At 35.4% G+C, this 26,195-nt stretch overlaps 4 protein-coding genes and 3 pseudogenes across 6 annotated transcripts; 2 read left to right on the forward strand and 5 right to left on the reverse strand.

Annotated features, from left to right (window-relative positions):
* Window positions 1–3,154: 3,154 nt before the first annotated feature.
* Window positions 3,155–4,439, forward strand: LOC120180904 (annotated as a pseudogene).
* Window positions 4,440–6,878: 2,439 nt separating this feature from the next.
* On the reverse strand, window positions 6,879–7,756 carry LOC120180838. The gene is made up of 2 exons (XM_039186132.1): window positions 7,353–7,756; window positions 6,879–7,142 (listed from the first exon to the last, which is right to left on the reverse strand). Exons 1-2 carry the CDS (start codon window positions 7,593–7,595, stop codon window positions 7,002–7,004), a joined length of 384 nt encoding a protein of 127 aa, XP_039042063.1. The 5' UTR covers window positions 7,596–7,756; the 3' UTR covers window positions 6,879–7,001.
* Window positions 7,757–7,793: 37 nt separating this feature from the next.
* Window positions 7,794–13,180, reverse strand: LOC120180835 (signal recognition particle 54 kDa protein, chloroplastic-like). The gene is given in 16 exon segments (XM_039186127.1): window positions 7,794–8,186; window positions 8,347–8,472; window positions 8,551–8,636; window positions 9,505–9,580; window positions 9,731–9,874; window positions 9,955–10,092; window positions 10,248–10,348; window positions 10,975–11,077; window positions 11,169–11,230; window positions 11,233–11,293; window positions 11,844–11,921; window positions 12,004–12,156; window positions 12,343–12,444; window positions 12,542–12,609; window positions 12,730–12,862; window positions 13,007–13,180. Coding segments are annotated over 16 exon segments (1,713 nt in total). The 3' UTR covers window positions 7,794–8,078.
* Window positions 13,181–13,268: 88 nt separating this feature from the next.
* LOC120180834 lies at window positions 13,269–15,349 on the forward strand (annotated as a pseudogene).
* LOC120180837 (4'-phosphopantetheinyl transferase HetI-like) lies at window positions 15,343–17,941 on the reverse strand. 3 transcript variants are annotated; one of them, XM_039186131.1, is made up of 8 exons: window positions 17,766–17,941; window positions 17,433–17,608; window positions 16,639–16,706; window positions 16,405–16,506; window positions 16,107–16,262; window positions 15,884–16,003; window positions 15,646–15,774; window positions 15,343–15,568 (listed from the first exon to the last, which is right to left on the reverse strand). In XM_039186131.1, coding segments are annotated over exons 1-7 (636 nt in total). In that variant the 5' UTR covers window positions 17,768–17,941; the 3' UTR covers window positions 15,343–15,568; window positions 15,646–15,762. The 3 variants fall into 3 exon arrangements, with proteins under 3 accessions (XP_039042062.1, XP_039042060.1, XP_039042061.1); XM_039186129.1 differs by having other exon boundaries at window positions 15,646–16,003; XM_039186130.1 differs by having other exon boundaries at window positions 15,343–16,003.
* Window positions 17,942–19,024: 1,083 nt separating this feature from the next.
* Window positions 19,025–21,871, reverse strand: LOC120180836 (annotated as a pseudogene).
* A 2,823-nt stretch (window positions 21,872–24,694) lies between these two features.
* On the reverse strand, window positions 24,695–26,179 carry LOC120180839 (probable small nuclear ribonucleoprotein G). The gene is made up of 5 exons (XM_039186133.1): window positions 26,146–26,179; window positions 26,040–26,104; window positions 25,925–25,947; window positions 25,104–25,225; window positions 24,695–24,987 (listed from the first exon to the last, which is right to left on the reverse strand). Exons 2-5 carry the CDS (start codon window positions 26,072–26,074, stop codon window positions 24,925–24,927), a joined length of 243 nt encoding a protein of 80 aa, XP_039042064.1. The 5' UTR covers window positions 26,075–26,104; window positions 26,146–26,179; the 3' UTR covers window positions 24,695–24,924.
* Window positions 26,180–26,195: the final 16 nt, after the last annotated feature.

Raw genomic sequence — 26,195 nt, forward strand, 5'->3', positions numbered from 1 at the left:
AACGTCAGTGACATAAACGAGCTCGCTCTTAAAGGTGGGTGGTATTTGAAGTACTTAACCCAAGAAAATATTTCCAAAAGAGATTCTGAGTGAAGTATTCTTTTAATCAATGAAATTAATTGAAATAAAACATTGATACTTTATTTTCTTCTTTTGCAATATGTTACAAAAACGAGTTCGTTTAGGGGATTTTTAATAAGGATAAAGTTTCATCTCCTATTCAATTTCAGACGCAAGCATGATTGTGGTGAGAGTAATCGATTTTTTTTTTTTAATCGTTCTAAACAAGAGAAAACTAGACCATAGATCCTCTAGTTTTTAATATGTTCAATTCAGTCCCTACATGTAGATCTAATTATTATGATTTCATATTTATTTAGGTTTGGATCAAAATCAGGGATTCATTTTTATGATTCTATGGATAAAGAGTAATCGATTTTTTTTTTTATAATCGTTCTAAACAAGAGAAAACTAGACCATAGATCCTCTAGTTTTTAATATGTTCAATTCAGTCCCTACATGTAGATCTAATTATTATGATTTCATATTTATTTATGTTTGGATCAAAATCAGGGATTCATTTTTATGATTCTATGGATAAACGTTTACATGTTTAATTTTTTAGACAATTTTTTTAGAATTTATTGATCTCTTCTTAAAGTAATTGATATTTTATTATGCTTATTTTGTTTGTTCCTCATTTGGTTGATTAATATAATCAAAAAAAAAAAATAGAAATCGTTATTGTCCACGATTAAAGGACGTGGTTATTTATTATAGAGTAAACTACATCATATACCACTGCAATTTATGAACTGTATCGTTTATACCATTAAACTTTTAATTTTGTCAATTATAGCACTGTATCGTTTATACCATTAAACTTTTAATTTTGTCAATTATAGCACTGTATCGTTTATACCATTAAACTTTTATTTTTGTCAATTATAGCACTGAATTTTGATTTTCGCTTCAATTATGCCACTGAATCGTTAAATCATTAACAATACGATGATTTGGTTGATAGCTGTCGACATAGATACCTCACAAAAACAACGTCGTTTGTATTCTACTGTTAACGATTTAACGGTCCAATGGTATAATTGAAACGAAAATCAAAGTTTAGTTCTATAATTGATAAAATTGAAAGTTCAGTGGTATAAACGATACAACACCTAAAATTCAGTGGTATATGGTATAGTTTATCCTCTATTGTATTATATCAGTGTTCTTAATGTTTGTGACATACAAAGTATGAAATGCGATATTAATTATAGAATTTTGAATGAGATATACACGATTCTATGATATGCATGTTATGAATATAATAAATATTGGAATTCTTTTACCATGAAATCTGTTATAAAGTCGTATTGAACCTAATATTATCGGATGACTATGGAAATGGTTGATGTACGCACTCATTATTTGATATTTGAAAAATTATAAATTTGTGATTTGTGAATACTTATTTGATTTATTGAGCAATTATAAAATATTTTTTTGACTTTTACATTAATAGTAAATGTCACATCATCATTATTAATGATTTAATAGTCCAATGACAAAAATATTAAAAAAAAGTTTTGTTATAAAGTTGAAATAATTTATAGTTTAGTGATCAAATTGAGATAAATCCTAAAATTTAGTGACTACTGGTATAGTTTATCCTAATTTTATTTATAAGTTTCTAGATAGTATAGCCTTGTAAAAACATCGTACTGACTTGAAAAGTGTTCATAAATTAAGATTTGGTTTCACAACTGAAAAATTAAGTGTTGAAAAATTAAAGTTTAAAATCTATTTGGTATGTTACTTAAAACTAAGCATTGAATATAATTAGAGTGTTTATTAAATATAAAATTTAAAGCATAGGATATAATTAGAGTGATCAATAAATGCAAATTTTAAAGCATAATATAGGTTTTAAAGGATTAAAATATGATGTATGTATTCTACGATAGGTATATTTTTATGTACTTATCATTTTCATACTTTTCATAGCATAATTCTATAAAATATTAATTTTAAGTTGATTGATTTTCTTTTGAAGAATTATAAAAAATGGCTAAAATCTTTAAAGAAAAAAAAAGTAAGCACTCTTGGAAAAAAAGCTAGGAAATTAGGGCAAAATTAGGCAAATAATACAGACGAATAATTAATTAGTAAAATAAGATTCCCTCAAATTTATTTTGAGATTTAGATCATTTGTTACAGTGCACGTGAAACTCGTCACGTGGAGGTGATGAATTTTATAAAATATATTAAAAAAAGAACTCGCCATATCAAATGATCAAAATTGTGTGGAACTCATTACCCCACGTGACAAGTGCTAAACCTGTCACCTTCATGTGACGAGTTTCACGTGCACGATAGGAAATGACCTAGATTTCAAAATAATTCTCAACTACCCTTAATTTCCAAAACAAAAATTCTACTTGTATTATTTGTTTGATTTTGCCGGGAGATTTGTGGCTCTCGGTAGTCTTTTAATAAATTAGTCATCTTTTGTGATTTGTTTACCGATACAATCAATATCTATTTTTTTGTTTAATTCTTTTGGTTGAGTTTTTAACATTGTCCATGTTTGGTTTTTATATGATTTAAAGTGACTAATTTCAATGCTATAGGAAAATGTCTAAATTATATATTTAGTTTACGATGATAATTGTAAACCCTTATTGTAATTTTGTATATTTTCATTTTTTAATAAGACTTGCTACTTATATTAAAAAATATATATATTAATTTTACGCTGATTGAATTTCTTTTAAAAAATTATAAAAATGGCTAAAATCTTTAAAGAAAAAAGTAAGAACGCTTGGGGAAAAAACTGGGAAATTGGTGGCATTAGAATATTTGATAAATTCAAATTCAGAAGGAAAAAAAAACAATAAAAGGACGAAGAAGAAAACAATGGGTAAGTCAAGGGGTCATTAAAGTGATAACGAAAATTGAAGAGGCCAAAACGGAAAACAAAAAAAGACATAATTACAGGGGCTCCCGACCAAAAAATTCCCATGATCTAGCCCACTAGGCGACATTCGAAAAAATCGACCGTTGGGCCCGTCCTCAGACAACAACGGTTAATATTCAAAAACCTTAAACTAGATATAACTCCTCCTCTCTTTCCTTGAAAATAACAGAGCAAAACATCTGAAAAACAAAGAAAATTCTTCTCAGCGATGGGGTGTGTTTCTTCAAAACACGTCAAGAAAGAGATCAAAAGTGAAATTCTTCCCGACAATGGAGGCGACTACACTAACCATGTGGTTTCTCTCAAATCGAGCACGTACGGGGTCCTTCAACTCGACAGAGATGAAGAACTGCAGCAACAAATAGAAGAAGATGGTTTTCCAGAGATCAAGAGAGTTAAGAAATCGCCTCCTCGTGAAGAACCAGAGGTAATCAATGCCTTGGAACTCATGGAAGATCTCGATGAAGGTAGATTCGTTAAAATGAGTCCGAAATCTCATGTTTTCGTAAAGGAAAAAGGTATAAAGAAGTCCACTCAAGTTCTTGAATCAGATCGGTTCTCCATTGAAAGTGAAGAAGTATGGTGGGAAAGAGAACAAGGGAAGCCCGAAATCGATACTGGGAGTAAATAATTCCATGGATAGTTCGTGTAAAGCAGTGTTGAAGTTGAGTTATCCGGTTAAAAGCACCAGGAATGAAGGGGTTCAAGGTGGGGATTTGGGGTTTTCTTCAAGGAGGAGAGTGTTTAGCCCCTTGTTTGATCCTGAGGTTGTCGCTTTGCACGAAAAAGAGTCGTCCGGAGTAGAGGAACAAATCAAGATGATAATTTCGCCCGAACCCGAAACCCGAAAATTGAAGAAATCTCACGACTCAAAGGCCCTTCTTCAAGATTTCGAGCCAAAATGCCTTGCAGGTGGAGAAAATGCAGTTGTGGTGTACACTACAACATTGAGAGGGATTAGAAAGACCTTTGAGGAATGCAACACGGTGAGATCCATCATCGAATCCTACCATATCCAAACGTTCGAGCGCGATATATCGATGGATTCGGGGTTTAAAGAAGAGTTGAGGAAGCTAACAGGCACAAAAGAAGTGAAAGTTCCTCTAGTATTTGTTAAAGGAAGGTTGATTGGGGGAGTGGAAGAGATTGTAAAGTTAGAAGAGGAAGGGAAGCTCGAAATCTTATTCGAAGGGATCCCCATGGCGGTACCCGGATGTAAAGGTTGTGGAGGTGTGAGATTTGTGATGTGTAAACAATGCAATGGGAGCTGCAAAGTTTTAGATAAGGAACAGAAGAAGATAAGGTGTGGTGAGTGCAATGAAAACGGATTGATACAATGTCCTATTTGTTGTTGATACAGTAGAATGCGGTATTTCCATTAGATGATTGGTATTTCATCTGTTCTCAAGCTGTGCCTGTAACAATGATATCTTGAAGAACCATTTTTTTTCTTATTTGGGAAGTGGGGCTCTAAAGTGGGTTTTAGGCCTTGATTGTAAAAGATTGATTGTTTTGTTGTTTATTGAATGATATGGTTTGCCTTGATTGTGTGCTTTACACAAACCTTGCATGACACCATTTGATCCACTGTTGTTGCTGTATGCATGCATATACAAAGAGTTCGAGCTAATGACAGATTCTGAATTCCGGCACTTAGAACAAGTGCATGATATGTGACTGTGACCATAAGCATGTGCTTCACAATGACTTGTACTCGTTCAGATTAGGTTCAAGTGTGGCAAAAGTCATATGAACTCCATTAGATATCTTAGAAAGTTATTGACAAAGATAAGCTATTACAAAAACAATCATGGAATCACCTAAATTTCACTAGGAAAAAAAAAAGCATGTATAAACACATTATACATCAAGCATTAGGGTTATCATACTACATATCGTGTATCCTTACCGACTACTGAATTTGAAGGAGGGGGAATGAGTAAGCTGAAGCTGCAACGCAACATAACAGTCGCATGATTACCGTGACATCACAATCGCGTTTGTAATTTAAAAAGCATAGTTATATTTTAGTAAACAAATCACATCGTACATCCACAACATCTACAACTAAGACACTACAACCGCAACCGTGATCACAACTGTAATTTAATACACTAAGAACGATTGAAGAACCTTTTATCCTCCACGATGTTTCCCTAAAATATTTTAAAAGTCCATAAACACCTTGTCGTCTTACTTGAGTCATACGACAATTACAAAATTATACAATTTTTTATTTTATGTTTATTGAATGGATTATTTTTTTATATACATCATGTTTAAAAATTAATTTATATAATGACTATATTAGTTTCATTTGTTTTATGTGTAGAGTTTTAGGATTTAAGGTTTAGAGTTTAGGGTTTAAAGGTTGAAATTTAGGATTTAAATTATATGATTTTAGATATTAGATTTTAGTATTAAAATAGACATAGTTGTGTAAACTATATTTTACACCGGCCGTGTATCAAATAATTTCTCTTATTAAAATTGATTTTTTTTAGAAAAGAGATAATTTGGTGTTAATGAGTGTATTATATTCTCTATAAGCTTACAAGTATGATAGCTTATAAGAAAATATGATGAATAAATTAACTTAATTTTTAGTATTAACCTAATCCAAGTTAAACTCCTTCAACATTTACACTTTTCCCGGTTGAATATTAAGTAAACGTCAAAGCATCCAAACTATAAAAGCCTCATTTGGAAGAACTTAACATTTCTTGCCGCCAACGATTCTCAAAGAAGAAGCCATTCCGTGACAAAGTCTGGTTCAGTTGGAATCAAGGGAATCAAAAGGGAGCCGCAGAAAAAGGAAGAGGCCTGCTTCCCTTGGAAATATCAATGCATTCAACAAAAAGGATCACCTGGATCAAGCGTTAAGGTTCTGTGAAATAGTTAAGGAGGAAACCAGTTTCGAAGATTATCTGATGTTGCTGCGATGCCTTCACGATTACGGCACAGGAAATATAACAATGGTTGATCTGAAGATGAAGATAGCCGATCACTTCCCAAGTTTCATGGATGATTTTGATTGTGTTTTGGAGCTCTATCATGGGAAGATGAATGACGTGGGGAAGAAGAAAGAAGAAGAGATTGATGATGGGAAGATGGATGACGTGCGGAAGAAGAAAGCGGATGAAGAGATTGATGATAGGATATTGACAGAAAGCTATCAGGTTCTTCCGGAAGAAATTGCAAGACTTAGTTGCAAGGGTGCCACTGAACTTGAAAAACAAGTTCTCAACCGTACTTGCTTTTGTAAGGGATCGTACTTCACGGCGCCCGCTGAAAAGAGTATAACTGTATAAGCCCTGCTGAAAAGGAGTTGAACAAAAGAGAAGACAAGTTGTTCATCATGGATATGTGGAAGGCATAGATGCGTTCCACCAGGGAGAATGCAACAAAGCTGGATAGAGCTATAAGGGATGGGGTAATCCAGAATCCGACGGTGATGGATGTGAACAGCTTTTTTCCGGAATACAATTTCAGTTTCATAGCCAAACTGTATGGGAAAGTAGGGTGATCAATGGTGGATCAACTGCGTGATAAGCCTCAAACATTTCTTCCAGTCCTTATCAGGAGGTTGGAGAAGATGGAAATTGAAATCCTTCCACATTGGACTTTACATTACTTAGGGTTTGTCTAATGCTTTATTCTTAAGTTTTGCCTTCTGATTCAACTGTATGTATTGCATGGGGAACTAATTTATGTATTAAATACTTAATATATCCAAACTTCTTTTTTTTTTTCAACATCTCTTATATATGTTTACTAGTCCAAATGCATTTGTGAGTTGTTCCCTTAATACGGAAGTTAAAAGCTTAACAAATGTAAGTGGTAATAGAGAGAAGTTCTGAATCAATGTTTTAGTATGAATGAAATAAGGAGAAGCCCCCATGGGCAAAAAAATCTAAAACAAATAACTTGAGATCAGAAAAAAATAATATTGAATTTGCTAGATTTTAACACTCTTTTGGCTAGCTGCATCATCCTGCAACCATGTATATGTATAAATATATGTTCACTTCTCTTTAAGTTTCTTGGTTATGGCAATGACTACTCCGGCCACTGCCACTGCCACAGTCGAAATTAACACGGCTTTTTTCAGCGTCTGCATGGAGTTTTGCCTTCCCTTTTTCTTTTGTGGTGGCTCAGCTCCTCCCTTCATTTCCAAGTTTGTAATAATCAGAGTTAGCAAGAATTGATGCCAGTTTTGCTTTGACATGAAAAATAATATCTAGACCTTAGGGACTTTGGGAAGCCTTGAATCATGTTTTTAAACTTGATTTTGATTTAACATGGATATTGAAACCCCAGAAAAGTAATCCAAGAAGAATGTTCATTTTCATTTTCGATATATATATATATTTACCTTGATATCTCGGGAAGCATTATTCTCACTTGACAAGGAAACCTCCTTGAAGTCCTTGTCGTGGCCGGGATTCAGCTCGGCGTTAGCACCGGCAGCCGGAAATGTTTCACTATAGGCATCAGAAAATTCATCTTCCATTTTTATTAAATTTCCTTTCAAGTTAACCAGTAAATCTTCCTTTTTGATGGAAAGAACAGGGTAAAGTGAGAAAAGAAACTGATATAATAAGGCTTGAGATTTCATATGAATTTAAAAAAAAGGCAAAGGCACGTGTCAATAACCAAGATCCTTGTAATCAGAGCTTTTGTAGGGTGTTAAACTACTTTCTAATTTGTTCTCAACTGTCCCTGGTTTTTTGTCGGATTTAACTGAAACTGTAATGATAAGGTTAACCATAACAAGTATGATTCTGAACCTTTAATAAAAAAACTAAAAACTTAATTGACACCTCAAATGGTTCAATCTCAATCAAGAACAATGATAACATAGTTTAGATTTCCATGAAAATTGTTTTTGTTCAATATGGATCATATCCGATCTTAAAAATAATTAAAAACATGTGTATATCATCTAATGTTACATTGAAATGTTCAGGATGGTGATGATCACCCATGAATTTCTCACTAATGAACAAAACGCAACAAGTTTTCATAGCTCTTAAGAAAGCTCGGAAACTCGGTTTAATCGAGAAGTAAATAACGAGGGATCCTGAAATTCTTCAGACTCCTAGTTCTTTGCACCAAAACCACGCGGACTTGGCCTTGTCGATGTTGAGTCTGCAAATTGCCTTCTTGATTCTGATTTCCTCTTTCTTCTTGCAGTACCAGGAGGGGCCTTATGCATAGTGAGAAACAACGCAAACATCAATTATTACAGAATAAATCTTGCCTAAAAATCATTTGAATTGTCATACAAGTTCTGTTAGAAATTCATCGATCATAAATGAGCTTATAGTCGCATGAAACTGTCGGAATAAGTATGAATGTACAGTCACCTTTTGTTCAGCTTTCATTGCATCCTCAAGATTGCTCAGTGTTGGAATAGATCCACCCTCCATGATCCCCATCAAGTTCTTCATGCGAACACGCATTTGGAAGAGTTGAGCAACAAGTTGACTCACCTGGTGTTGACAGCAGATAATTACCCCGTCTAGAAGTTGTCGAAATCTTAAAAGCCTACAACTACCAGCAATTCATACCTGCTGCTCTGTTTTACCACAATCTTGAGCAACTCTTTTCCTCCTTTGAGGAGACTCGGCTAATAACTCCGGCTTCTCCCTTTCCTCTGCAAATAAATATGAAAGGTTTAACAGAGACCAATTTCAGAGGAAAAGGGAAAAAAAAAAAAGAAGCAAATCAAGAAAATATGTTTTGAAGTAAGAGCAGGCATATTCAACGATACTTATAAGTTGTTTTCTTAATGCCACCGTATAGCATAGGCATTGGCATCCGATACAACATCGTTAAGTAGATCACCGATCGTATTAGTTGCATTTTCACTTGCATAATATGTAGTGTAATGATTGATGCCAACAAAATCTAATGATCCCTTTAGAAGAGATGACTCGAATTCTGTAAAAGTTGGCAGTCAAGTTCCAATTCGGCTTCTCATCGAGCTCGGATAATCTCCGAAGATCAACACGATAATCATCAATGCTAATTAATAAGTTGCAGAAACAACCTCGTAGAGGCAAAATGTTAGTGTGCCACACTGATTTAAGCCATTTGGAAAAAGCAAGAAGTTCATTGTTAAATAGGCCGGCCAGTCCATGGAAACGTTGTAATGATGTGGTTGCACATAACTCAACCCACCAATATAACGATAAACAGACATGGTCCAGATAAAGTTGTTAGTTTCAAGTGCGTCATCAAGGGACTAGAACAATGTCGCTTTCCATGGATACTCAGTTGTTCGTAGTCTATACCCTCCTATCAGCAGAAACCAAGTAAAAGTATGTACTAGTAAAACACAAGGTAGAGCAATATGGCTTCATTATTTCAGAAAAATGGGATCATGTCTGAAGGTGCAATACCGCTTAATCGTGAAAGAAGCTAGGTCAAGCTTAACCAAAGAAATTTTAAAATAAGAAAGTGATATGTCGGGTTAAGTTTCATCCTTCAAAAGTGCCACGGTAAATGCAGCTAAAATAGACCTGGTGTCATGGCTTCAATCATTGACTCCATTAATTTCAAATTCTTCTCTGCTTCTCGAACTTGGGCTGGGGTTACCTGTTTGGAAACAATTGACTGAGATACACAAGACTACTCTTCTAGCAGTAACAGTAATCTCAACGGACCAAGAAAGAGTAGGAAAGGAAACCCAACTTTCAACATAACAAGAAACAAGAAAGAGTAGGAAAGGAAACCCGACTTTCATACCTTTCCCATGCCAGGAATCATACCAATAACACGAGTCATAGAACCCATCCGAGCAACTGCACGGGTCTGCTTTAGGAAATCATTAAAGTCAAACTTTGCACTCATTATCTTCTTTTGCAACTCTTCAGCATCTTCTTGGCGCATCTGAACAGACATTTTGATTAAAAACTTATCTTGATGTGTTTTACTTAAATAAATATGAGATGAAATTTATTAAAACTCACAACTTCTTGTGCCTTCTCAACAAATGAGAGAACGTCTCCCATTCCCAAGATGCGTCCAGCCATACGATCTGGATAGAAAGGTTCAAGGTCCTCCATGCGCTCTCCACGTCCTACAAGCTTGATTGGCTTCCCAGACACCTATAACATTCCATAATATAGAACAAATATCATTGATCACTACTGCCACTATTTCCAGATGCTTAAATATCAAATATTTTCCCCAAGGAAGAGAGTCTATCACATAAAGTCACACACTCCAAGTGAAGAAAACCAAAGAAAATAGTACGGCAAACCTCTTTAACGCTCAAAGCTGCACCACCTCTAGAATCTCCATCTAGCTTTGTTAAAATGGCACCAGTAATCCCTATCTCAACATTGAATGTTGTGACCAAGGCTGTGAATTCACAAAAGAACATGAAGAGAAGTATGTCATGGTCTTGCCACAGTCATGAGCTTGACAATATCTAAATTAAGCAGGTAAATAGATACACAGATATGGACAATCAATCAAACGTGTCCAAATGATAAAACTCCAAGAATATTTGCAAGTGAATTCTCCAGCATCCAGACATTTTAAGTAGAACATCTAGCCAATCAGCAGCTGCAGGTCTGCTTGAATGAAATGCATGCTCTATATATATAAGTACTGAAATGAACACAATGTATTACTCAGGAAGAAATTCTATCCAATACCTCATGTGTAATATATGTTAAGACTAGGCTTAGACAAGGTCAACAACCTCACCCGGCCCCAGGGTCATCAACCTGGGGTAGACAGGAACAACAACATAACAACACCTAGTTTTGATACAATGCTAAACCAAAACCAACTGCCAATTAGTGGAGAGACCCAAATTTAATATGAAACCACAGGAAAACCAATATTTAACAAACCACAGGATAGCACTGCTTAACAATACATAATATGAAAAACGAAATTTTATAGAACAAAAAACACTCGAGAATGAATGAGATAAAGACAGTGGGATTATTGGAAAAGCAAGTTTGAAGTCTGAGTACCAGCAGCTTCTTGGCCAGTCATTGCATCCACAACCAGCAAAACTTCTGTGGGATTCAGCACTTTCTTCACATCTTTCAACTCATCCATCATTCCTTTATCTATCTGTTCAACACAAGAAAAGAATTTGCATGAACAATTAACCTGAGGATGTTGCATCAGTTAGGTCACTAAAAATGATAGATGCTAATGATACCTGGAGCCGTCCCGCAGTATCCATTATCACTACATCTATCTTCTTCTTTTTGGCCTCTTCTAACCTTGCTTTGCTATTTCAGATGGTTTAACCTCAGTTCCCTCTGTATAAACAGGAACTCCCACCTGTCACAAGCTACAACATATTATGAGAATCTTTTTGGTTGAAGAGAAACAACCTAATGATGGGTAAATATAATTGTGATAGCCAATCAACAATTTAAAAATTAGAAATGGTCAAGAGGCAAAGCAATAAGGAGAAATATGAAACAGGATTGATTACTTGCATTATCTCATCACTCATAAGTCTGGTAATTTTAACTCATTTGAAACCAAAAATAATTCCACTTCAATTGAAAATCATTCAGAAAATGTTTAACAAGATAACCTTTATGCTAGAAAGCGTCTATTATAGCTACTTTTGTTTCTTTTGTTCTGTCATAGTGAATGGTAATCGGTGATATGTGCAAACTAATGACATCTCCAACAAGAAATTTAAGTCTGCATTCCCCCATCTTGGTGCTAAGAGAATGTAAAACAAGGTGTTTTCACCTTACAAGGCAAGAACATCAGGAGATGAAAGTGCCACTATAGACTCTAGAGCTAACAGCAAGCATATTTGACTTAGCAATCAAAATATCTTCTCTGAAATTTTATTGACAATGAAGTCCTATACCTGTTCACCCAGAATAACAAGTTGGTCGATAGCAGCAGGTCTATACACATCTCCAGCAATAAGCATGCAACTCTTACCCTGTAGTCAACATTATGCTCCATTGTCAATTGAGGCTTAACGAAATGCTGAAATTATCTATACGTGATAATACAGATGGAACCTGTTTCTTAAGATAATTAGCTAACTTCGCACAAACGGTTGTCTTCCCAACTCCCTGCAGACCAGCTAATAATATAACAGTGGGGGCAGATTTTGAAAACACCAGTTCAAAAACCTCTCCTCCCATCAATTTCACCAACTCATCATGTACAATCTACAACAAAGGAAGACATATGTGGTTTGTACAAATCAAAACATCAGAAACAATAAAATAGTTCTGGTTTTTTTTAGAAAGAATAAATGCAAGATCCTGCTCAACCAAACATGTTAAGCGAATACATAAAAGCTTTTCTTAGAGAATTACTTAGCAAAGTTCGTTTGGTTGATAGAAAGATCATACCTTAACCAATTGTTGATCTGGTTTCACCCCTCGAATAAGACCAACTCCAACAGCCTGGTCACTTACAGCTTGGACAAACCTTCTAACAACAGGAAGACTCACCTATGGAAAGACACCAAAGTGTTGTTAATACGTTAATTACAAAGTGAAAATTGAAGAAAACCCCCAAGAATTTTCCAGAACCAACTCAGTCACTTACATCTGCTTCCAAAAGAGCTCTCCTAATATCACGCATTGGCTCCACAATATTCTCCTTTGTCAAAACCTCTGAAACACGACAATTTCACCACCCACGTTTGGTTATTAATAAATAAAAAGAAAATCTTTTTTTAATGATTAAAACACTTCTCTCTTATGATCTAGCTTTTGAGAGGGAAAGGGGCAAACCTTCTCCTTTAAGTTTGGTCCAAGCAGCTTCGAGGCCACTCGTCAGCTGACCAAACATTTCAGCTCTCACAACACCTCGCGTTTCTCTCCTAAAAGTAACAGTCTTGGAATTTACCCACCCCCATATCACTCTCTGCAATCCAAACCAAAAAGAGAAAAAAGCTTTAGAAATTGAACGAGCGAAAGGAAGCTTATTTCTTTGCTTTTTTTCTATGCATTTCCTAGAAAACCAAACACAATATAGGTACTTTAAAACTGTCGAGTTCCTTTTACTTACAGTGAAGTAATTCCTGCAAGAAAGGGAAGCGTAATTGCTGGAACAAGTACTCCATGAACTCCCAAGTTTAGTTGAGTTTCTCGGACTGTTGTAGAAGCACCGGTTGGCTGGAAAGGAGCCCGAAGACACCGAGAATTTGCCGGCTGCGACGCTCGAAAGTTTCATGGCTTCCATTGCCCCTACATTTAACTCTTTTTTATCGCTTCTTTCTGATTAGATATAATCCATTATCTTCTTCTTGAATCCCCTGCCACGCGGTTCAACATTTTTATTTTACGCCCGAGTTTAAGTCCAATAGCACAGCATTACGTGTCCATCACTCTCCACGCAGCGTTTTAGTGCTCTTTCTTCTCTCCCCCAACTTATAAACGGTAAAAACGGCATTCGCCGCCGTTTCCTTTTTTTTCTTCTATGACTTGGATTCCATGGAACACTCAGTTAAGAGAGTTGGCAAAGCAATGCCAATACCTTCAAGCTCTGACTCTCTACCGCCAAATGCTGCGTTGCGGTTCCACTCCAAACGCCTTCTCTTTCCCTTTCGCTCTCAAATCCTCCGGTTCCCTTCACCTTCCTTTCTCCGGCCAACAACTCCACTGCCAGGTCATCAAGTCCGGGTGCTCCCCGGAACCCTTTGTTATCACTTCTCTCATCTCAATGTATTGCAAATTCAATTCCCTCGTAAACGCCCGCAAGGTGTTCGATGAAAACCCGATATCGAATCAATTAACGGTTTGCTACAACGCTTTGATTTCCGGGTACGCGTTAAATTCTCGGGTTTTTGATGTTATTGCTTTGTTTAGTAGAATGATGGAAATGGTCTCCCTGTTAATTCAATTACAATGTTGGGTTTGATTCCGGTGCTTTCGGAACCCGGGTACATAAGTTTAGGGATGTCTTTTCATTGTTGTTGTGTGAAGTTAGGGTTTAATCTTGATTTCTCTGTTGCTAATTGTTTACTTACAATGTACGTGAAATGCGGGGACATTGAGTTGGGAAGGAATTTGTTTGATGAAATGCCCGAGAAGGGTTTGATTACTTGGAATGCTATGATTTCAGGGTACGCACAGAATGGGCTCGCGGCTAATGTTTTGGAACTCTATAAGAAATGGAAGGTGCCGGAGTTCGTCCGGATGCTGTTACATTTGTTGGGGTTTTATCATCTTGTGCGCACCTTGGTGCTATTAGTGTTGGCCGTGAGGTTGAACAGCGAATAGAGTCTGGTGGACTCGGTCTTAATCCGTTTTTAAACAATGCCCTGATTAATATGTATGCTAGGTGTGGTAATTTGGTTAAAGCGCAGCTGTTTTTGATTGCATGCCTGTGAAAACTGTGGTTTCATGGACAGCGATTATAGGTGGATATGGAATGCATGGATATGGAGAGACTACGGTGGAGTTATTCGATGGGATGATTAAGAGTGGTATCCAACCTGATGGTCCTGCATTTGTGAGTGTTTTATGTGCATGTAGTCATGCAGGGTTGACTGAAAAAGGCTTGGATTATTTTTCCGAAATGAAGATGAAGCATCGTTTGCAGCCAGGTCCAGAGCATTATTCTTGTATGGTGGATCTTCTAGGTCGGGCTGGTCGCCTAAACGAAGCTTTGGAGCTAATTAAATCAATGCAGGTAAAGCCAGATGGAGCAGTCTGGGAGCCCTTTTGGGTGCCTGCAAAATTCACCGAAATGTAGAGATAGCGGAGCTGGCTTTTGAACGGATTATCGAGTTTGAGCCCACAAACATCGGTTATTATGTTCTGCTATCCAATATTTATTCAGAAGCCGATAATTTGGAGGGAGTATTGAAAGTTAGAGTAATGATGAGAGATCGAAAGCTAAAAAAGGATCCGGGATTTAGCTATCTCGAGTATAAAGGGAGAGTTCATCTTTTCTTAGCCGGAGATAGAAGTCATCCTCAAAAGAGGAGATATATAGAATGGTAGATAACCTGGAAAGTTTGGTGAAGAAACTTGATGACTGCAAAGGCAATGAAGAAAGGAGGAACAAAGAACATTTACTTGGGATGGGTGTTCATAGTGAAAAGTTGGCAATTGTGTTTGGATTGTTGAACTCAGAGCCGGGAACAGAGATTGTTGTGATAAAGAACCTAAGAGTATGTGAAGATTGCCATTTATTTCTCAAGGGTGTCAGTAAGATTGTGGATCGTCAACTTGTTGTTCGAGATGCAACCCGTTTTCACCATTTCAGGGATGGAACATGTTCATGCAAAGACTACTGGTAATACTCACTTTGAGGCTTCCAATGTGCATCCCTGATCCACCATGGAAGGATTTTGTTTTCTGTAAGTTATAGAAAGTATGCAGTATGAAGATCGATTCAGAATCAATGCATTGATTTCTTCTACTCAAGTCTCAAAACAGTAGTTGCGGATAATACAGATTACAACGTCGTCAAATTTTATAATGTTACATTAGTTTCACCATTCCAGTGTATTGCTGCTATTGCTCAATTATGTGACCTAGGTCTATGATTGCGTCGGTTCCGGAGACAAACATCTTCAACGAATGGAACGGTTTTCCAGAGACAGTTTCATCAGTGCATTTGCTTCACGCAAACAAAATGTTGAAGTTTTAGCAAACATGTATTCCACGACCATCTTAAACCAATTATCAGAATCTTACCTCCAGCAATTCTATCCTTTTCTATACAAATGGCACCATGGTGAGAACCAGACACTTCCAGGAGTGCGAATTGCCAATTGTTCGTAGGATTCGTGGGGTCATCAGGTGATTCAACAATTATATCAGATGCTTGTCAACGTGACCGGTGTTAATAAAAAACTCCCGATACAATTCATTCATAAACGTTCAATGATGTCGTTTCTCTATTTATATTCCATATATACCAAGTTGTAAAAACCTCAGAAACTGAACTTCCAGGAGGATGAAAGTCCCGCGTAGTAGTGTTCCTAAATCGAATAGTGAAGGTCTTGAAAGGTACAGCCAAAAAGCCTTTTCCCAATGCTTTTACATATGCCTCCTGGAAATAGGAATCAGATTGCAGAACAATTAGAAAAAGAAAAAGAAAAGCATGTTACATTTGTCATGCTTCAAGACAGAATCAGTATTAGTATCTTGATTACTTTGAGTGTCCATAATTTGATAAACTCCTGACGCTGAACTTCAGGTTCTGATATAGAAGTTAAAACTTTCACTTCGTAAGCCGAAAAATAGCGTCGAGCGAAGGCTATTAAATTGTTTTTTGTCCTTCGTTGCTTCTCTTCGATATCAATGCCAATCTACAATTATTGAAAACAAACAACATCGAGTTTAAGAATGCATAGGAATAGAACTTCAAAACAACAAGCCAAACATACCTATTGTTAAAACCAGATGTATATGAAATCTCATAACAATAATTAAACAACATATAGGACTTACTGGCACATTTACTGTGACACCACAAGCAATCATAGTAGATGTGTGTGAGAGATTAAAATGCAATGGCAGTGGGCCGAAGTTGTCCTCGTTTCGCCACTCCACCTATTTGAATGCGGAACAAAGAACACCTAAGATAAACAAGACCATAAAATGATATTCAACAATATGAATCAGACAGGTATTAAACCAATGCCCTTGAACAAAAAATGATTGCAAATCCAAGATAGATATTACCTCAGGCTTCCCGTACGTATTCTTCCTAAATTTCAAAGATCTGGGATTCATTTGACAATTTGTCTGATCTAGCAATACAAAAACTATGCAAGTGGCCTATGCAAAGCATGTTTTATGACAATAAAAATCTTGAGTCCCCAAGAAATGCTCGCCGAAAAAACGTTTCTTTGCAGATACAAATCTTCACAACGTATTGTTAGCTAGCAATTGGTGGTAAACCACTGAAACAAAGTACACACGATGCTAAAAGATACTCGGAAAATAATGACAAGACTATTGCTTTTGTTTGAAAGTGTGAATCTAGACCGGAACTGTAAGTAATAGCTTGAAACTCCGCATGTCGAAGGGAAAATCAGATCAAGTATTAGGATTATAAATCAGCAATATATTGAACAAAAATGAATAATTTTTTAGTAGTCTGGGGAGATTACAAGACGAGATAGTAACTATTCAGAATTTTCTTAATCATTGGCAATGCACACACATCCTGCAATGCAGCTGTACGAACACAAATCCTTTAGATAGAAGGACATTCCCTTTTACCATTGAGTTCACTCAATGGGTTCAAAATGACCACTTTAACTTCGTAAACTTTAAGAAATTGGTTTGGTTCTGACTAACAAAAAAGCATAGCAGCACCAACCACATGGTAATTTTGCTTGAAGTGTCAATTAACCTTGAAAGACAGAGCAAAATGGTATGGATAAAAATATCATCAGATATATTGATTGTCTTTGATCACTTCATAAAACAGCCTAAGAAAAAGAACAATATGGAAAAACAAGAAAACCTACATCTGGCAATGGTAGTGCGAACCAAGGCTCGAGCAAGAAGAGCTCTTTTCTTTAGTTGGTCTCCACGCATTCGGTTAACACTCTCTATTTCACATGGGGATAAGAGTTCAGAATACTGATTTAAAAGACCCCAACTCTTCACCTCATCAGGCAATATGTACCAAAGATGGGTTTCCCTTGAAACATAAAACAAATGAACAAAAAAGTTTAAAACCAAATAGCATCCATGGTTGTCACCCAAAAAGAAAAGAAAAGAGAAAAATCCATTTCAATTGATTGCGTATATACCTTAAAATGTAAATCAACGAATTAGCAAAAACAAGGGAAGAAGACATTAACTAGGAGACGGAAGCTGCAAGGGAACCAAAGGAGGCAAAGCAGCAGAAAAATTCCGCTGGAAGCATCGTATATTCATCTCCAACCGCTCCTGCAAACACCAAAACTGGAAACTACGAATCAAAATTCACTACTCTGAGAATTAAATCAAAGTACCATCAAGTTTTGGGTTCTTTTTCTTTTCTTTTTTGCAATGAATTGGAATGGCGTTATTGTTAATGAAGAGCAGGTGGGCTGAACCAGATCTTCCTCTTTTGGGCTTACTGTTGTTTATTTTAAATTATATTTGATTTTAATATATAATTTGTCTCTTGATTTTTAAAATAATTATATTTTAAATTTTATTTAAAATAAAAATTTAAATATTTAATTAAAGATGAATTTATACTAAAAATTCAAAAGTTAAATTCTAGATTAAAATGAAAATCGATGATCAAATTGCAGTTTGAAGCTAAAATCAAAGGACCAAATTGCACCAAAAAGAGTTAAGAGAGAAATTGCATATCGAAACTAAAGTCAATGATAAAAAAGATGACAGTCATATATACTTACTTTTTAAGTTAACATCATCATATTTTTTTTAGGGTAAACATAAATTTTGGTTCTTGAACGTAATGTTAAGATTTAATATAGTGTCCAAGTCAGGAGAGTTTAAAATACAATTTATTAATATAATATTAAAAACGACATAAAAGATCGGTTACAACCGAATATGTTATCAAAATCCTAAATTTTTAGGTTGAATAAGTAACATTTTAAATTGAATCGATAATGTTATCTTTCTCCATAATATTTTCGGTTACAACAAAAAAAATTATAAATTTGTATAACTTTTTTTGGTTGTAAACTCTAAAACCACCGTAAGGTAATATTTTTAGATATAATTAAAAATGTTATAAATTTATACAATTTTTTAAGTTGAACATGATAACATTTTAAATTGAAAAACACCTTAAATTAATTATCGCATTCTTTTTTTTTTAAATTAGGTATTTAAACTTGATTTTAAGGTTCAATTTGGTACCTATTAGACCAAAAAAAAATACCCTATACTCTTATTTTAAATAGGTGAAAAGATGTTATCAACTTTGGAAAAGTAACAGTAAGTATGATGAAGAATAGAAAAATGTTGGAATGAGCTGAGGAAGCATTGCAAAGGTAAAAAAAAATCTGCACTCAAAATCAAGCAAAAATTCATACACAATATTTCCAAAGAAAAAACAGAAAAAACCAAAACACAACATACAAACAGTTGGCATAATGTTTAGCATTCACCTCCAAGCTTCGAAAAGCTCTGCTCTCATATTTATCAGGCCAGCAATCCTTGTTCCTTTATTCTTCCTAAAACCTCCTCCTCCTGCATTACCCATTGGTTGTTCATTTGCCTTTTTCATTCCCTTCTTTAGACTCGAAGCACTTGATTGACCAACTCTGCTCTTTCCGATACCGCCTTTTTCGATTCCATTTGCCAAAGAATTCACTTGAGACACTAACGTGCAAGGGCAGTTATTGAGTAGAGATAGGTTTCCACCGCAAGTGTTGTCGATTGAAGTCAGGAAACCTTGAGAGCTACTTTCGGTGGTCAAATTCTCTTTGGCAGAGTGAGGGGGGCTCTCTAAGGAAGGTTCTTCAGCAACAAAAGCTTTCTCTCATTCGCTTTCGTTGTTTACCTTCTCATTGGCATCTTCGAGTAATTGCGAAGAGCTTTGCTGTCCATTCTTATCAGAAGGCTCTAAGCGAGAATCGGGATTAGAGTCTACCATAGAATCTTCTCTTTCTTTAAGTGTTCTAATAATAAGTGTCTTCAGAAGATTCATCACCTGTACTGCATGCATCAATGCAGTTAAATGATCTGACATCTGCAATAAACAGCAGTACTGAATATCCATTGTGACAAGCAGTGTCAAACTGGCTCAAACCTCAGTAACCAATAATTTGCATGAAGTTCGAGTTCAAAATGTGTATTTTAATTAAAACTACCAAAAGATATTTACTCACTTGAGTCATGTTTGGAGCAAACACCGTCGCAACATTACGTGCATTCATCTTGTTCAAATGTTCCACTTGCACAACATCAGCCATTAAATTTATTGCCCAATCCAGTAGAGCAGCTTCGGTTGGAGGAAGGAGCCTTACAAGCAGAGCACACTCCTCTTCTGACTGGGCTTCCATTACCTCCTCTGGAGGAAGAGAATCCAAAACACCACTAGGAAGTTCCCTAAACCAAGCCTGCAAAACCATAAACACCACAACTGAATTGAAAATTCCATTCAACAGGGGAAGTTCTCAACATTATTTGCAGATATCTTGGCAGCATTTTGAGCCCATGAATCAGTTCTTTCAATAGTTTGGTTCATTCTTGATATTTTAATTACTTCAATAAAATAAGCCAGATAAAATACAAGTATAGACCCTATGGATACGATATTCATACAAGAAACATGTTCAATATACTCGAATACAGCCAAAACTATTAAAGAGCAAATAAAATACCTTTATAAGACCAGCCAAGCAATGTACATCTATCCCATCTAGTATAACTCCCCTATTTAGTTGTTCCCTAACATACTCCTCCTGACTGTTCTCAGCATTAATTCTGAAAATTCCTTCAGCCTAAAATATATATATATATATATATAAGAAGATAACTACAAAACTGGATACTTCAAGCAATTATATAACCATTGACCACAGTAGATAAAAGATTGATGGTCATATACCTGGAGGCCTCCTCGGGCATATAAATGACTTTGCATCAGGAGTAGTATCGTTGGCACACTATTCCCTCTAGAGTCCAGCGAGAGCTGCATAGATTCGGTCGAAACTCCGAACACACTCGTGCTGCACAAGAATAGAACCTTAGTCAATGAAATAAAACTGGCACAGCTATGACAAAGACCTTATCAACTCTATGGTCACCAAAACAAGGTGGTCATTTTTATTTCCACACATTCACTGAAATCAATTGAATTCAGCTATAGAATTTGAGTTTGATCTTTGATCTGAGCACCGCACACAATGAAACAAACATAGAATGGACAAAATACCAGTAAGGTTTATTCATCAAAATGATATAAGAAAAAGGTATAGAAACCATCAGCAAGTTAAAAAGAATACAATGAAGAGATAGACTTGAACTTTTGGGGGAAGAAATTTGCATCAAATTGAAGCAAACTGTCTAGTTCTAGCTCAAAGAAACTAATCATCATCTGAAGCTCCTAAAATGGGTGGATTTTTACAACTGTAGTTTAAAGAAAGGGAAAAAATACTAAACCTCGTATTCCTTTTATAAAAATACTAATCCTTTCAAAATCATGAAAGATACCCCATATTGAATTTCAATGATAAATTTCAAGGAAGAAACAAATAAAGAACTTTCATCGATGAACTTGCCTGGCACTCGGTGCTCTTCTGGGGACCTCAGGCTCAAATTCAACCGGCAAGCCAAGGAATCCATGGAACCTATCAAAAGTCACATGAGCAACATGCCTGAAATTGTTAGGCAACCCGATTTCCATTGAACAGAGCTCTTTACTTCCAGAAAGGCTACACCCAATCAACGACTTCCTAAAAGCAGCCACCAAAAGCGTTAATAAATACAGCTGATCCCCTTCCCCTTCTCTGTCCCTTTCTTTCCTCTCTCCCTCTTGCCTATTCTCTCCTCCTTCTTCTTGATCACTCTCTTGGGCTAATATATTCTCCACAGTGCTTATAGCTTGTAAGGGCATGTGTAGTCGAGGTGGAGCTTGAAAATGAAGGGAAATGAGATGGGGATGATTGGAGTACTTCGGTCATAATGTTTTTCCCACCCTTTATTGGGGTCAACAAATTTAGAGCCAAGAAACCAGAAAAAATGGGTTTCTTTGGCGTCTATGTAGAGTTGGATTGAAGCAAAGATTTGGATGGTAGGAAGCAACTATCATCACTTTTTTAGGGTTTATTTCCCTTTGTTATACAATTATCTTGGCTGGCTTAGGCTTTGAGGAGTGAAGAAGCAAAGTGTAAAGATTGGAAATTTAGGGAAAAGGAGAGAGAAGTGGTGGTGGGTGGAGGAGATGGAGCACTCTTCATTTACACTCCCAAAAAGCCCATCATTCAACCAAATGGAGGTTGTTTATCTACAGTAGATTACCTCATGTATCTTCCTCAGCCAATCAAGTGCTGCCATTTAAGCTCTCAGTGAAGGAGTTCTTTTAGCAGCTTGACACATGGTTATGTTCGGCATTAAAGCATGTATGATATGATAAAGACATGCATACTTTAGTTTTAAGTCCTTCAATTCCATAGATTTTTCATAATCTTCTACATATATAAGATCGAATACTGTAAAAGTCATCGAGAAACGTAAAACTTTAACCTGATAGTTTCTAATCCCAACATGATTTTACACGGAAAATTTTGTCTTCACATAAATCTAACAGGTGTAAAAACTATTTTGTCATAATCTTAGTTTAACAAGATCATGTGGATCCCCACCAGTTTCCTAACAAATATATCCAAGAGGCTCAAAACCCTACAAATTTGCCCCCTTTCACTTTGACTTTCTGGTTTACCATTGGTAGGATGAAATCCATTTGTCAGAGTACTTATACGTTAGTATTGTAGAATTGAATTTGATTTTGGCTTACAGTAAACAAAAGTTACTTTTTTTTTTTGTTTTAAGCCCTAAATTATTTTTTTTCAAAATAAATCTTTAAATTATTATATAACCTCTTTAGGTCCTACTATTTTTTTCAGTTAAAAAATTCTTTTTTTGACCAGTGATATGTTTACATGTCACACAAAAGTATGTACTTGTTTTGACCAAAAAATAGTTTAGGGGTTTAAAGCAAAAAAGGGTATTGTTTAAGGACTTATTTTGATCAAAAAATAGTTTAGATACTTAAAATGGTTGCATATAATAGTTCAGTGGCTAAAAGCAAAATAGGATATAGTTTAAGGACTTGTTTTAGTTTAATCCTTTGATTTTTACAGTTCAACTTCATTCGCTATGAGAAGAATTGCTTGTTTGTATGTTGCCTGCCAGGTACCCCTAAAAAGATGATAAAGAAGCAAAGGTTTGGTGAAAAATGTTTTTAAGAAGAATGCACAGAGTATTCTCTAATCATCCTCATATTCGTAAGAATTAGATAGGAAAAAGAAAAACAGAGAAATACAAAGAGGGTAATGATGACCTCCATTGTCTTACCAAAACTCTTGCTTTCTATGGATTAGTCAACTTATATTCTCATTAACAACACAATTAATGAGTTAAATGAATACCAAGAGTGAGAAACAAAAGGAGGAAAAGTGTTGTGTAAGTGAATTAAGCTGCCATTGTTGTAATCATATCCTTAAAATCTTTAAAAATTGCCACCAAACATGTGCGTGCCACTTTCCACTTAAAATTAAGCCATTTGGCAATGCAAGACAAATGATGATTCCATTTCGGAGCTGTTGCTTGTTGGGTGAGCTGTGGATCATATATCGTTCATAAAATATGACCCATTATTTTTCTCTTATAACGGTCTCCCTCTTCAAAGAAGGACAATGTTATTATATTCGTATTGTGATTTCTTCATCTTACCTCTAATTCTTCATTTTTATGTATCACAGTATATATAAAGTTTAAACATAAAAGATAGAAAATTCTAACAATTTCATAAGATTTTATTGAATAGTGTCAGTGAAAAAAAATATTACTTTTTAAAATATTTAAATTTAAACAATTGTATCTGTAAGATATAAAACCTCTTTAAAGATTTCAGAAACAGCCTAAACAACAAAGGGGAAGCAAAAGCGAAAGTGAAGGAGCTGTTGTCTACGACTACTCGTTGAGATTGATGCAAAAGGAGACTTAAGTCGAACTACTACCCGTTTGTAAACTCTACCGTACTAATTCCTTACAATTTGGGAGATTAAGGTTCACTTATGGTCCTAAATAAAGCGAGATAAATCGTAAGTTATTTGAGTTTGACTCAGTCAAAGTTCGTTAAATATTTAATTCGATAAAATTGATTCAAGTTCTTAACAAGCTGAAACGAGTTACTTGATTCACAAGCAACTAAAAAATACATTAATAATATATTATTTTAAAAAATAAATTATTAATAATATTAAGATTTATGTGTTGATTTTATTAAAAAAATGTTGTATAAGGTTTTTATATACTTAAGCTTTAGGTTTGAGTTTAAGCTTGAACCGAATTAAGTTAATTTTTTTTTATTTAAAGCATTTTCGAATTTAAATTCATGGTTTTGAGTTTGAGTCAAGCTTGAAAATTTTAAGCTCGCGAGTTTTCGAACCGTGTTGAGTTTTATTTTAAAATTTTCGAGTTAAATTGAATTCAACAATACTCAAACTCGACTTGTTTATAGACCTTGGTCCACTGTTCCAAATTTGAATCAAACTTGTTTATAGACCTTTGCTCTTTTGGCCTTTTTTATAAGTGCCAGCCTACATGCACAACATAGGGAAACGAAAGTGTTCGAAGATGAGCAACATTTTCTACCCTAAGCTTTAGTTTTTTTGAAAGGAGAACCTGCTTCGTTTCTTACCCTTTTTTCTTTCTAAAGGAATCTGGGGCAAATTTCAGAGATGTCCCAAAGAACATTGTAAGAACAAATATAACTAGTCGTCGTACTTTCCAGGAAGCAACAGGCGGAAACTTCGGTTTTACAAGTGATTCAAACTGCTAAAGCTCTATATCAGAAGCAAGACATTTGAACATCGACCTGATCAAGTTTTCAGGATACTCAATATTTAACAAGTTTTCAGGATACTCAATATTTAAACAGTTAAAACAAGTTTTCAGGATACACAAATCATGGATAGTTAAAGACTAATCTAATCCCGATGCACAGAAGTGAATACATTAAAGCACAAGACCAGATAAAAGCTTATGCAGCAGCACAAGTTTCACTCGAGGCCTGAGCATTAAAAATACATTTTTTTCTGTAACCATTCTCTTCAATTAAATCTGTTCGAAATGCATAAAGGGCAATCCATCAGGTAAAGTTTGGAAATGAAAGAACAGAATCCATAGAGATCCATCTAACTTCCTACGAATTTTCAATTACATAACATGTTCCAATCCATACTAGCAGACTAGCAGTGATGTAATCGAAACAACAGGGTGAAGAGATATATCAACTGATATGCCATGGAAAGACCAGAATCACTGCATTCTGCCGACTGGTTCAAGTGCTTCAACGGTAACGACACTATTTCCTCTGATCACCTGCAGTGGATTGACATCAATTAAAATGAGCTAACAATTCAAGGATATACCAGAACGAAAATTTAAGCGCTTAACAAGTACAGAAAAGAAATAAAGAAAAGTAATACGACACTCACCACCATGCCAATGTCAGTTTTCTCATTGCCGTTCACTTCCACAGTGTTGTCAACCACTAGATTCATGAACTGATCAAACCCACGAAGTGTACCAACAACCATCCGATTTGCATTCAGCTTGACTGCAGATTTCACAGACCAACAAAATCCACACAATTAAATTGGTTACTTTAATGCATATTACAGTGTATGTAGATAACCATCTGCAAGCTCATAAGCCACATACATACATATTACAAGGCTTTTCCCCACCGTGTCTTTTATTTTACATTTGTCAGCTTAAAAGATGCAACTAACAAGACCAATTAACAGCAGCAACCCAAGTATTAGCTAACACAACGACATAATAGCAAATACCATAAAATGCACACCTAAATTTACAATCGAATGCAACTACTGAGCTCTTCAAATATTAAACTATGACACACAAAATAGATTCTTGGAGATGTAACGTTATAGTCATTAACATCCACGAGAATCTAAAAATTTGAAAATATAAAAGGAGTGGGAAACCCTCAATTCTTGCAAACCCTAAAAGCCGCACTAAATAAAATAATGCAGATCACATTTAGGTGCAGAAATTAACGGGGATATTGGTTTTACTATTGAACTAGAATATCTACCAGCAATTAGAACCCTTCAGCTACATAGATACAAATAGTGACCTCAGCTTAAAGTGGAATCAATAATTAAGCAAGAGAAGTAAACTAACCAAATGTTGGCTTAAGCAAGTTACTACTAGAAACAAGAAACGACAAAAAAAATAAACTAGGCTTACATGAGAATATAAATAACAGCAAAGAAGAAGAAAAGAAACTTACTTTGGAGCTTCTTGTCCATGTACCTTTTATAAGAAAACAGCACCGATAAAAGAAATTAGAAATTATTTGAGCAAAATGAAAACGAAGAAGAAGAGAAGAATTGAAAAGAAAGTACTTTTTGAGATCTGGAGGCTGCCCTGATCTGCTCATTGCGACGGAAGTTTGGTGTTGTGGGGAGTGCAACCGCAAGGACCCAATAATAATTAAAAAAAAAAAACAGCGAGTAGGGTTTTGGGGAAGAAAAGTTATGAAAGTGTAGGATGTAATAAGA

Source organism: Hibiscus syriacus, unplaced genomic scaffold (assembly GCF_006381635.1).
Source record: "Hibiscus syriacus cultivar Baekdansim isolate YM2019G1 unplaced genomic scaffold, ASM638163v2 tig00112503_pilon, whole genome shotgun sequence".
NCBI classification, from domain to species: Eukaryota; Viridiplantae; Streptophyta; class Magnoliopsida; order Malvales; family Malvaceae; genus Hibiscus; species Hibiscus syriacus.

Bases quoted from the DNA above. Each gene is read 5' to 3' on its own strand.
- LOC120180838 (XM_039186132.1), bottom strand. From the start codon at position 7,595: ATGAAATCTCAAGCCTTATTATATCAGTTTCTTTTCTCACTTTACCCT. The intron at 7,143-7,352 runs GTAAATATATAT...TTGGAAATGAAG, and splicing joins ATGCTTCCCGAGATATCAAG to GGAGGAGCTGAGCCACCACA.
- LOC120180837 (XM_039186129.1), bottom strand. The intron at 16,263-16,404 runs GTAAGTCCTATA...CAATAATTGTAG, and splicing joins GTGTCACAGTAAATGTGCCA to ATTGGCATTGATATCGAAGA. The intron at 16,004-16,106 runs GTAATCAAGATA...TCCTATTTCCAG, and splicing joins TCAAATTATGGACACTCAAA to GAGGCATATGTAAAAGCATT.
- LOC120180839 (XM_039186133.1), bottom strand. From the start codon at position 26,074: ATGAGCAGATCAGGGCAGCCTCCAGATCTCAAAAA. The intron at 25,226-25,924 runs GTAAGTTTCTTT...TGAAATCTGCAG, and splicing joins CATGGACAAGAAGCTCCAAA to TCAAGCTGAATGCAAATCGG. The intron at 24,988-25,103 runs GTGAGTGTCGTA...AATCCACTGCAG, and splicing joins AAACTGACATTGGCATGGTG to GTGATCAGAGGAAATAGTGT.